Source organism: Oncorhynchus mykiss, chromosome 11 (genome assembly GCF_057628025.1).
Source record: "Oncorhynchus mykiss isolate SJ-2025 chromosome 11, ASM5762802v1, whole genome shotgun sequence".
NCBI classification, from domain to species: Eukaryota; Metazoa; Chordata; class Actinopteri; order Salmoniformes; family Salmonidae; genus Oncorhynchus; species Oncorhynchus mykiss.
In genome coordinates, this window is record NC_143032.1 from 3,763,563 (window position 1) to 3,776,860 (window position 13,298).

Here is a 13,298-nt window from a genome sequence, read left to right on the forward strand (position 1 = left end):
ATGACTATATAAAGGAGTCTTTATCTATTTAAAACAAATGATTTTTGTATGACACTGTAGAAGGGTTATCTGCTGCCTGGTGTTGACAAAACCCTATCTTCCTACATAGTGCACTACTTTAAACCAGAATATGGGCCCTGGTCTAAAGTAGTGCACTACTTTAAACCAGAATATGGGTCCTGGTCTAAAGTAGTGCACTACTTTAAACCAGAATATGGGCCCTGGTCTAAAGTAGTGCACTACTTTATACCAGAATATGGGCCCTGGTCTAAAGTAATGCACTATATAGGGAATAGGGTTCCATAGTGCACTACTTTAAACCAGAATATGGGCCCTGGTCTGAAGTAGTGCACTATATAGGGAATAGGGTTCCATAGTGCACTACTTTAAACCAGAATATGGGCCCTGGTCTAAAGTAGTGCACTATATATAGGGAATAGGGTTCCATAGTGCACTACATAGGGAATAGGGTTTCATAGTGCACTACTTTAAACCAGAATATGGTTCCTGGTCTAAAGTAGTGTACTATATAGGGAATAGGGTTCCATAGGGCTCTGGTCAAAGTAGTGCACTATATAGGGAATAGGGTTCTATTTGGGAAAGTAAACCACAGTCTGTCACATGACATTTGGTGCAGGGACAAAAAAGCCTTCATCCACAGACCAGCAGACATGTTAAAACCAGGAGTGGATCTGTCAACAGGATTCGGATCTCTCTCTCTCTTTTTGTTTTCTACTTTTATTTTCCTGATTTTTATTTAGTTTATATATATATTTTCCCATTTTAATGTGGTTTGGATTCTTGGCCTGCAGATTGTTGTGATTGATCAATATTGATTATTGGTAATATTGTTATATTTCTAATATATTTTGAGATATACAAGCTCCATGTCAGAGATGCCTGTTCATTTTAATAATCAATAATAATAAAATGCGGAGGTTCACGTTTTTAATTCATCCTTGGTCTCACACACACTTTGCTGATCTGATTGGATTCCGTTAGGGAATAAGATGAGACATGTTTCTGTTTAGTTATAATGGTACAGAATGTTGTGGTAGCCATGCAGGCCACATTTGTGAGCTACAGTCGTAGACTTTTACTTTTACAGTGTATATACAGAGGCTTCAGAAAGCATTCACAAAATGTGTCAACAATTTACACAAAATACTCAAAAGTGGATGAATTATTTTTATTTTTAATAAATACAAAAAAATATATTGATTAGGTAAGTATTCAACCTCCTGAGTCAATACATGTTAGAATCACCTTTTGGCAGTGTTTACAGCTGTGTGTCTTTCTGGGTGAGTCTCTAAGAGTGATTACAGCTGTGTGTCTTTCTGGGTGAGTCTCTAAGAGTGATTACAGCTGTGTGTCTTTCTGGGTGAGTCTCTAAGAGTGATTACAGCTGTGTGTCTTCTGGGTAAGTCTCTAAGAGTGATTACAGCTGTGTGTCTTTCTGGGTAAGTCTCTCTTAAGAGCTTTTGCACACCTGGATTGTACAATATTTGCTAATTATATATATATTTTTTAAAGTTCTTCAACCTCTTAAGTTGGTTGTTGATCATTGCTAGGCAGTGATTTTCAAGTCTTGACATAAGATTCTCAAGCCGATTTAAGTCCAAACTGTAACTCGGCCACTCAGGAACATTCAGCGTCATCTTGGTGAGCAACTCCAGTGTAGATTTCACATTGTGTTTTAGTTTATTGTCTTGCTTAAAGGTGAATTCATCTCCCAGTGTCTGGTGGTAAGCAGACTGAACCAGGTTTACCTCTAGACTAGGCTACCTGCCTCCTCTACTCTCTAACCACTAGGCTACCTGCCACCCCGAGGTGGTCATTCAAAAACGATGTTAAAGACTAATGCACACAGCGAGTCCATGCAACTTATTGTGTAACTTGTTAAGCACATCTTCACTGCTGACCTTATTTAGGCTTTGCCATAACAAAGGGGTTGAATACTTATTGACTCAAGACCCTTCAGCATAAATGTAATTCATTTGTAAAATTTTGAAAAACATAATTCTACTTTGACGTTATGGAATATTGTGTAGACAGTGACACAAACTCTCCATTTAATACATTTAAAGTTCAGGCTGTAACAATGTTTAGTGGTGAGAATAAAGGCGCTAGAGGCCCGATGAAGGAAACGCTTTGGCACCATCTGCTGGTCATGTTTAGAAAGTCCCACCATTCAGTTCATTATCATGACATTATTGTCAGCTGATGTTTTACATCCATCAGTCCAGTATGAGATACGTACAGAATTTTTTATTGAAATAGTCTGCAGTGTGTTTGAATAAAATACTTTATTGATCCATTTTCCGTTTAAACTTACTCTACCGGTCAAACATTTTAGAACGCCTACACATTCAAGGATTTAAAAAAATAAAACTTTTCTACATTGGAAAATAATAGTGAAGACATCAAAACTATGAAATAACACATATGGAATCGTGTAGTAAAAAAAGTGTTAAACAAATCAAAATATATTTTATATTTGAGATTCTTCAAAGTAGCCACTCTTTGCCTTGATGACCGCTTTGCACACTCTTGGCATTCTCTCAACCAGCTTCATGAGGTAGTCACCTGGAATGCATTTCAATTAACAGGTGTGACTTGTTAATTTGTAGAATTTATTTATTTCCTAATACATATGAGTCAATTAGTTGTGTTGTGACAAGGTAGGGGTGGTATACAGAAGATAGCCCTATTTGGTTAAAGACCATGTCCATATTATGGCAAGAACAGCTCAAATAAGCAAAGAGAAACGACAGTCCATCATTACTTTAAGACATGAAGGTCAGTCAATCTGGAAAATGTCAAGAACTTTGAAAGTTTCTAAGTGCAGTTGCAAAAACCAGCAAGTCCTATGATGAAACTGGCTCTCATGAGGACCACCACAGGAAAGACCCGGAGTTACCTCTGCTGCGGAGGATAAGTTCATGAGAGTTACCAGCCTCAGAATGCAGCCCAAATAAATGCTTCACAGAGTTCAAGTTACAGACACATCTCAAAAGCAACAATTCAGAGGAGACGGTGTGAATCAGGCCTTCATGGTTGAATTGCTGCAAAGAAACCACTACTAAAGGACACCAATAATAAGAAGAGACTTGCTTGGGCCAAGAAACACGAGCAAAGGACATTAGACCGGTGGAAATCTGTCCTTTAGTCTGATGGGCCCAAATTTGAGATTTTAGGTTCCAACCGTTGTGTCTTTGTGAGACACAGGTGAACGGATAATCTCTGCATGTGTGGTTCCCACTGTGAAGTATGGAGGAGTAGGGGTGATGGTGTTGGGGTGCTTTGCTGGTGACACTGTCCTCCACCAAACTTTACAGTTGTCACTATGCATTGTGACAGGTAGCGCTCTCCTGGCATCCGCCAAACCCAGATTCTACACTCGGACTGCCAGATAGTGAAGCGTGATTCATCACTCCAGAGAACACGTTTCCACTGCTCCAGAGTCCAATGGCGGCGAGCTTTATACCACTCCAGCTGACGCTTGGCATTGCACATATATGATCTTAGGCTCGTGGGCGGCTGCTCGTCCAAGGGAAAACCATTTGATGAAGCTCCCGACAAACAGTTCTTGTGCTGACGTTGTTTCCAGAGGCAGTTTGGAACTCGGTGGTGAGTTGCAACCGAGGACAGATGATTTTTACGCACTTCAGCGCTTGGCAATCCTTTTCTGGGAGATTGTGTGGCCTACCACTTAGAGGCTAAGCCGTTGTTGCTCCTGGGCGTTTCCACTTCACAATAATAACACTGGGGGCGGCTCAAGCTGGGCAGAAATTTGACGAACTGACTTGTTGAAAAGGTGGGTCTATGGAGATTGCATGGCTGTGTGCTCGTGTCAGCAACGAGTGTTACTGAAATGGCAGAATCCACAAATGTGTGTGTGTGTATATATATATATATATATATATATACAGGCTCCATATAGCCTATACAAGCACAGGCTCCATATAGCCTATACAAGCACAGGCTCCATATAGCCTATACAAGCACAGGCTCCATATAGCCTATACAAGCACAGGCTCCATATAGCCTATACAAGCACAGGCTCCATATAGCCTATACAAGCACAGGCTCCATATAGCCTATACAAGCACAGGCTCCAATGAAGAGTTGATCTTCTCCTCTAGTCTTCAATTTCCAAGGAGGAAGCTTATCCCATTTCTTAGTAATCATTATGCACAACAACAGACAGCATCAAGTTATTGTGACATATTCCAAATGACCAAATTTGAAATTTCCAAGTATTCTTTCTAGTAGGTGGACAAGTTTCATGAAAACCGAAACATTGCGTTCTTGCTAAATCACTAGTCACTCAAAGTTGAAAATGTCTAACTTTAAAATGAATAACATTTGGCCAATCATGAATAAATCACAACACAATTCAATATTCGAATCATTCAGCTGCCATTGCTATAAATCTGATAATTCCATAACATTCACGGCTCCATGAACTTGATGACTACATTGATTGTGGTGGTCTCAGCTCGGCTGTGTTCCCCTCTGGAGGTAAGACTGAACCATTCTCACCGGAGAAACGGGTGTCATCGAAAATATCACAACACTTCTAGCACTGCCTATGTAGCACGTACGACCTATTGCAATGGCGACAATTAAACTTACAATATGCAGGTGTACTTACTGTGTGCATAAATCACATTTTCGGTGTCGAATATAATCCGTTTTTTCCTGGAATTGTGATGTGGTCTGTTCCTAAATCCATCAGTTCTCTTTAGTGTTTGCCAATGTTGGAGGTGTAACTGGGGTCTGGCCCTGGACAAAGGTAAAGAATAGTCTATTTATTAGCGACGTATTCGTGTTCAGATAGCCCTTGGGGTTGTTGTTCGACCTGTGTCACCTCTGAATATGTGTGTGTTGTCTTGGTGAATTATACCGGGCTGGTTTCTGCAGCGAAATGCAAACTAAAGGGCTGTTCGGCCATGATGTTCCCGAGCGTACTGGAAGAGTTCCTAACCGGTTAGCTAGCTGGCTAATTATCTGACCTAATGCAGAACAAATATGCATTCATTTAACCTAATGCAGAACACATATGCATTCATTTAACCCATGCACGGTTACATCTGCAACGTGTATTTTATGTATACAAATATATATATAGCTAAACGTTTACGGCACGTTTTGGTATCCATTTTTCATGGGATGGTTATTGCTGTTAGCACAGCAGGAGCAGCTACAGTTAGTTTAGCTGGTTAGCATGTCATGTCATGCAATAATATCAAGACTATATTGATAGAATATAATTCCCGATGGTTTTAGACAGCAGGCCAGCTGACTAGTGGTTGTTGTTGGCAGCTGGCTCTGTTATTACAGCTAGGTAGTTAGCTCGCTAGTTAGTTCAACTGGCTAATAATAACACACATGCTAACTTACTAGTTGTATCTTTTCGCCTCTTGTCCGGACAGCTAACTACTAGCCATACATGGAGAAAACAAGTTATATTGTAATGTGACATGTTATGCTCAATATAAGTCAGCCAAAATAAACCATGTGTTCTGATAAAACTAATTACTGGATCATGTGGTAGGCCCAACTACTGATGCTGGTTATTCTGCTTATTACAACTCACTTTGAAAACGTGTTATTCCCATCCAAAGATTATCTGATGGTTTCTACCCAGGGCTCATCTGAAGGTTTATAACCAGGTCTCATCTGAAGGTTTATAACCAGGGCTCAGCTGAAGGTTTATAACCAGGTCTCATCTGAAGGTTTATAACCAGGGCTCAGCTGAAGGTTTATAACCAGGTCTCATCTGAAGGTTTATAACCAGGTCTCATTTGAAGGTTTATAACCAGGGCTCATCTGAAGGTTTATAACCAGGTCTCATTTGAAGGTTTATAACCAGGGCTCATCTGAAGGTTTATAACCAGGTCTCATTTGAAGATTTATAACCAGGTCTCATCTGAAGGTTTATAACCAGGTCTCATCTGAAGGTTTATAACCAGGTCTCATCTGAAGGTTTATAACCAGGTCTCATTTGAAGGTTTATAACCAGGTCTCATCTGAAGGTTTATATATAACCAGGTCTCATCTGAAGGTTTATAACCAGGTCTCATCTGAAGGTTTATAACCAGGTCTCATCTGAAGGTTTATAACCAGGTCTCATCTGAAGGTTTATAACCAGGTCTCATCTGAAGGTTTATAACCAGGTCTCATCTGAAGGTTTATAACCAGGTCTCATCTGAAGGTTTATAACCAGGTCTCATTTGAAGGTTTATAACCAGGTCTCATTTGAAGGTTTATAACCAGGTCTCATTTGAAGGTTTATAACCAGGTCTCATTTGAAGGTTTATAACCAAGTCTCATCTGAAGGTTTATAACCAGGTGTCATGTGATAAAGGGTTTCATATACACTTAAGGTCATAGCATCAAACACACATAGAAGTACTGTAATATAGATCCTCGAAGCTGATTCTACTGCGAAGACTCTGTGGCCCTCAGGGACCTCCAGGGCCTCATCCTGTAGGCTACACAAGGATAAGGGCCACTATATTGGGTAATCAAATACATTTTTGTTGTTGTTGTCACGTGCGCTGACTACGCCAGGTGAAATGCTTACTTCACAAGCCCTTAACCAACAATGTAGTTCAAGAAATAGTGTTTAAGAAAATATTTACTAAATAAAGTTACAAATTAAATAAAAAGTAACAATTCATAAAATAACATTAACGAGGCTAAATATAGGGGGTATCAGTACAGAGTCAGTGTGCGGGGATACAGGTTAGTCGAGATAATTTGTACATGTAGGTAGGGGTGAAGTGATTATGCATAGATAATAAACAGCGTGTAGCAGCATTGTGAAAAAGTGGGAGGGGGGGGGGGGTCAATGTAAATAGTCCAGGTGGCCATTTTGATTAGTTGTTCAGCAGTCTTATGGCTTGGGGGTAGAAGCTGTTGAGGAGACTTTTGGACCTCGACTTGGTGCTCCGGTTCCGCTTGCCGTGCGGTCGCAGAGAGAACAGTCTTATGACTAGGGTGACTGGAGTGACTGGGGGGGGGGGGCCCTGTGTTGAACGGCCCTGTGTTGAACGGCCCTGTGTTGAACGGCCCTGTGTTGAACGGCCCTGTGTTGAACGGCCCTGTGTTGAGCGGCCCTGTGTTGAACGGCCCTGTGTTGAACAGTCCCTGTGTTGAACGGCCCTGCGTTGTCTCTCTCTGGCTGCAATGACTCTGTGTGCTTCCAAAATGGCATCCAACGTAGTGAGATTTATAATATGGAATAGGGTACCCACTTGTTCCCTCGCTCCCTCGATGTTGAGCTTTAGCAGCAGGGACATGAGCATAAAGGATCATTGTGTGGTCGCATTAACTAACCACCAATGGATCAGAATGTGAGCTAGACTACTCTGTTTGGGTTCTGGTGATGTCATTTCCTGGCCGACTTACCTCAGTCCAGCGCCGTCATTGGCCGAAAGGACTTGCGTCCCAAATGGCTCCTCCCCTATTCCTTGTGTAGTGCACTTCTCTTGAAAAGTAGTGCACTATTATGTGGGGAATAGGGTGCCGTTTGGGATGCGAGGAAGGTCGCTGGACAAACAATGAACAGGGCTTTCATGGGGACTTCTGTACTATGCTCATACTCTTGTTATATAGCCATACATTATTTGGCTACAGGATACAGGCTACTGTGTCACATCTCACACCCGTCATTCGTTTTGTGTGTTTAATATATATTTGCTCCTCTGCCAGGTATAGAGCATGGCTCAAGTGAAAGTGCAGACCTCAACGCCCCTGGCTGGCCCTGGCTTCTCCCCCCTGTCTCCCCTCGGGGCCATGCCCAGTCCAGGACCCTTGGGTCTACAGCCCTCAGTCAATGGCCCTGGGCCCACCCCCGGCTGCCTCGCTCCCTCAGCCGGGTATGGGCCCGACACCCCTGTGTCTGCCAACTCACCAGGTAGGTCAAATTCTAATCTGGACCTCCAAGTCATCCCCACTGCTTTTTTAAAAAAATCATCAGGGACTGATTTAGACCTGGGACACCATGTGGGTGATTCCCCTCTAATCAGGGCCTGATTTAGACCTGGGACACCATGTGCGTGATTCCCCTCTAATCAGGGACTGATTTAGACCTGGGACACCAGGTGGGTGATTCCCCTCTAATCAGGGCCTGGTTTAGACCTGGGACACCAGGGGGGTGATTCTCCTCTAATCAGGGCCTGATTTAGACCTGGGACACCAGGGGGGTGCAGTTAAAGATCAGGTAGAACAAAACCAGCAGCACTCGTGACCTCGTAGGGTCAGATTTGAATAACCCCAGGTCTATAGGCTAGTACTAGTTTACTGCCCCTGTGTCTGCCTACATAGACCTATACACTACGTGTTTTATTGGTCCATTTGCATGGAGTAATCCTTCTGTTGTTGTTGTTGCTGTCACAGTACCTAACCTGACAGGCAACAGGTCATTTATATTTTTGTTCTTGTCCGTAGCAACTTACAATTCATCCGAAGATAGCCAGACGAGACGGCAACACGTCACAGTCGTATTGAGTAAATCTTCTCTCAGCTAAAGTAGCTATCAAGGAAAGTGTTAGTGGGAAAAGAGAAGTGACCTTTCCTTCTTCTACGGTATAGTTCAGTACTAGTTACTGGCGTCGTGGTACGGTTCTTCCACACAGACCAGGAGTTGAAATAAACAGACATCTCATCTCAGCCCAAAATCAGTTTTCCTATCGTCAATGACAATAATGACTATTATTGATGATTGTTGGTGATTTAACACGTTATTGTTGTTCTTTTCTCTCCTCATAACAATGTAATAACTCGTCTGGTCCAGGCCCACCCCAGGAGAACATGGCAAACCCTAAAGAGAAAACTCCCATGTGTCTGGTGAATGAGTTAGCCCGTTTCAACAGGATCCAACCGCAGTACAAGCTGCTCAACGAGAGAGGCCCTGCACACGCTAAGGTACCCAGCCTCACGAAGCATGACTTCCCTGTTCAAAGTGACACGACTAATGGTTTACACCGTCACTGGTTTACACCGTCACTGATTTACACCATCACTGATTTACACCATCACTGATTTACACTGACACTGATTTACACTGACACTGGTTTACACCATCACTGATTTACACCATCACTGATTTACACTGACACTGGTTTACACCATCACTGGTTTACACTGACACTGGTTTACACCATCACTGATTTACACCATCACTGATTTACACTGACACTGATTTACACTGACACTGATTTACACCGTCACTGATTTACACCATCACTGATTTACACCATCACTGATTTACACTGACACTGGTTTACACCATCACTGATTTACACTGACACTGATTTACACCGTCACTGATTTACACTGACACTGATTTACACTGACACTGATTTACACTGACACTGATTTACACTGACACTGATTTACACCATCACTGGTTTACACTGACACTGGTTTACACCGTCACTGATTTACACCGTCACTGATTTACACCATCACTGATTTACACTGACACTGATTTACACCAACACTGGTTTACACTGACACTGGTTTACACCGTCACTGATTTACACCGTCACTGATTTACACCATCACTGATTTACACCATCACTGATTTACACCATCACTGATTTACACCATCACTGATTTACACCGTCACTGATTTACACTGACACTGATTTACACTGACACTGATTTACACCATCACTGGTTTACACCATCACTGATTTACACTGACACTGATTTACACTGACACTGATTTACACTGACACTGATTTACACTGACACTGATTTACACCGTCACTGGTTTACACCATCACTGGTTTACACTGACACTGATTTACACTGACACTGATTTACACTGACACTGATTTACACTGACACTGATTTACACTGACACTGATTTACACCGTCACTGGTTTACACTGACACTGATTTACACTGACACTGATTTACACTGACACTGATTTACACTGACACTGATTTACACTGACACTGATTTACACTGACACTGATTTACACCGACACTGGTTTACACTGACACTGGTTTACACCATCACTGATTTACACCGTCACTGATTTACACTGACACTGATTTACACTGACACTGATTTACACCATCACTGGTTTACACCATCACTGATTTACACCGTCACTGGTTTACACTGACACTGATTTACACCGTCACTGGTTTACACTGACACTGATTTACACCATCACTGATTTACACCATCACTGATTTACATCAACTGTCTTCTCCTAACTTCACAGCCGACTCTGTTGGTCTGTCTTCTCCTAACGACACAGCCGACTCTGTTGGTCTGTCTTCTCCTAACGACACAGCCAACTCTGTGTTGGTCTGTCTTCTAACGACACAGCCGACTCTGTTGGTCTGTCTTCTAACGACACAGCCGACTCTGTTGGTCTGTCTTCTCCTAATGACACAGCCGACTCTGTGTTGGTCTGTCTTCTCCTAACGACACAGCCGACTCTGTGTTGGTCTGTCTTCTCCTAACGACACAGCCGACTCTGTGTTGGTCTGTCTTCTCCTAAAAACACAGCCAACTCTGTGTTGGTCTGTCTTCTAACGACACAGCCGACTCTGTTGGTCTGTCTTCTAACGACACAGCCAACTCTGTGTTGGTCTGTCTTCTCCTAACGACACAGCCGACTCTGTGTTGGTCTGTCTTCTCCTAACGACACAGCCAACTCTGTGTTGGTCTGTCTTCTTCTAACGATACAGCCAACTCTGTGTTGGTCTGTCTTCTCCTAACGACACAGCCAACTCTGTGTTGGTCTGTCTTCTCCTAAAAACACAGCCAACTCTGTGTTGGTCTGTCTTCTCCTAAAACACAGCCAACTCTGTGTTGGTCTGTCTTCTCCTAAAACACAGCCAACTCTGTGTTGGTCTGTCTTCTAACGACACAGCCAACTCTGTGTTGGTCTGTCTTCTCCTAATGACACAGCCGACTCTGTGTTGGTCTGTCTTCTCCTAAAAACACAGCCAACTCTGTGTTGGTCTGTCTTCTCCTAAAACACAGCCAACTCTGTGTTGGTCTGTCTTCTCCTAAAACACAGCCAACTCTGTGTTGGTCTGTCTTCTCCTAAAACACAGCCGACTCTGTGTTGGTCTGTCTTCTCCTAAAACACAGCCAACTCTGTGTTGGTCTGTCTTCTAACGACACAGCCGACTCTGTGTTGGTCTGTCTTCTAACGACACAGCCAACTCTGTGTTGGTCTGTCTTCTCCTAACGACACAGCCGACTCTGTGTTGGTCTGTCTTCTCCTAACGACACAGCCAACTCTGTGTTGGTCTGTCTTCTTCTAACGATACAGCCAACTCTGTGTTGGTCTGTCTTCTCCTAACGACACAGCCAACTCTGTGTTGGTCTGTCTTCTCCTAAAAACACAGCCAACTCTGTGTTGGTCTGTCTTCTCCTAAAACACAGCCAACTCTGTGTTGGTCTGTCTTCTCCTAAAACACAGCCAACTCTGTGTTGGTCTGTCTTCTAACGACACAGCCAACTCTGTGTTGGTCTGTCTTCTCCTAATGACACAGCCGACTCTGTGTTGGTCTGTCTTCTCCTAAAAACACAGCCAACTCTGTGTTGGTCTGTCTTCTCCTAAAACACAGCCAACTCTGTGTTGGTCTGTCTTCTCCTAAAACACAGCCAACTCTGTGTTGGTCTGTCTTCTCCTAAAACACAGCCGACTCTGTGTTGGTCTGTCTTCTCCTAAAACACAGCCAACTCTGTGTTGGTCTGTCTTCTAACGACACAGCCGACTCTGTGTTGGTCTGTCTTCTAACGACACAGCCAACTCTGTGTTGGTCTGTCTTCTCCTAACGACACAGCCGACTCTGTGTTGGTCTGTCTTCTCCTAACGACACAGCCAACTCTGTGTTGGTCTGTCTTCTTCTAACGATACAGCCAACTCTGTGTTGGTCTGTCTTCTCCTAACGACACAGCCAACTCTGTGTTGGTCTGTCTTCTCCTAAAAACACAGCCAACTCTGTGTTGGTCTGTCTTCTCCTAAAACACAGCCAACTCTGTGTTGGTCTGTCTTCTCCTAAAACACAGCCAACTCTGTGTTGGTCTGTCTTCTAACGACACAGCCAACTCTGTGTTGGTCTGTCTTCTCCTAACGACACAGCCAACTCTGTGTTGGTCTGTCTTCTCCTAAAAACACAGCCAACTCTGTGTTGGTCTGTCTTCTCCTAAAACACAGCCAACTCTGTGTTGGTCTGTCTTCTCCTAAAAACACAGCCAACTCTGTGTTGGTCTGTCTTCTCCTAAAAACACAGCCAACTCTGTGTTGGTCTGTCTTTTCCTAACGACACAGCCAACTCTGTGTTGGTCTGTCTTCTCCTAACGACACAGCCAACTCTGTGTTGGTCTGTCTTCTAACGACACAGCCAACTCTGTGTTGGTCTGTCTTCTCCTAATGACACAGCCGACTCTGTGTTGGTCTGTCTTCTCCTAAAAACACAGCCAACTCTGTGTTGGTCTGTCTTCTCCTAAAACACAGCCAACTCTGTGTTGGTCTGTCTTCTCCTAAAACACAGCCAACTCTGTGTTGGTCTGTCTTCTCCTAAAACACAGCCGACTCTGTGTTGGTCTGTCTTCTCCTAAAACACAGCCAACTCTGTGTTGGTCTGTCTTCTAACGACACAGCCGACTCTGTGTTGGTCTGTCTTCTAACGACACAGCCAACTCTGTGTTGGTCTGTCTTCTCCTAACGACACAGCCGACTCTGTGTTGGTCTGTCTTCTCCTAACGACACAGCCAACTCTGTGTTGGTCTGTCTTCTTCTAACGATACAGCCAACTCTGTGTTGGTCTGTCTTCTCCTAACGACACAGCCAACTCTGTGTTGGTCTGTCTTCTCCTAAAAACACAGCCAACTCTGTGTTGGTCTGTCTTCTCCTAAAACACAGCCAACTCTGTGTTGGTCTGTCTTCTCCTAAAACACAGCCAACTCTGTGTTGGTCTGTCTTCTAACGACACAGCCAACTCTGTGTTGGTCTGTCTTCTCCTAACGACACAGCCAACTCTGTGTTGGTCTGTCTTCTCCTAAAAACACAGCCAACTCTGTGTTGGTCTGTCTTCTCCTAACGACACAGCCAACTCTGTGTTGGTCTGTCTTCTAACGACACAGCCAACTCTGTGTTGGTCTGTCTTCTCCTAATGACACAGCCGACTCTGTGTTGGTCTGTCTTCTCCTAAAAACACAGCCAACTCTGTGTTGGTCTGTCTTCTCCTAAAACACAGCCAACTCTGTGTTGGTCTGTCTTCTCCTAAAACACAGCCAACTCTG

The 13,298-nt window shown here is 43.4% G+C and overlaps 1 protein-coding gene across 1 annotated transcript in view; it reads left to right on the plus strand.

Moving 5' to 3' along the window:
- Positions 1–4,526: 4,526 nt before the first annotated feature.
- stau2 (staufen double-stranded RNA binding protein 2) overlaps positions 4,527–13,298 on the plus strand; it is a 269,116-nt gene continuing 260,344 nt past the window's right edge. The window contains exons 1-3 of the mRNA XM_036934670.2: positions 4,527–4,798; positions 7,723–7,927; positions 8,807–8,937. Coding sequence (XP_036790565.1) covers positions 7,732–7,927; positions 8,807–8,937 — 327 coding nt within the window. The 5' untranslated portion in view covers positions 4,527–4,798; positions 7,723–7,731. The remainder of the gene's footprint in view (positions 4,799–7,722; positions 7,928–8,806; positions 8,938–13,298) is intronic.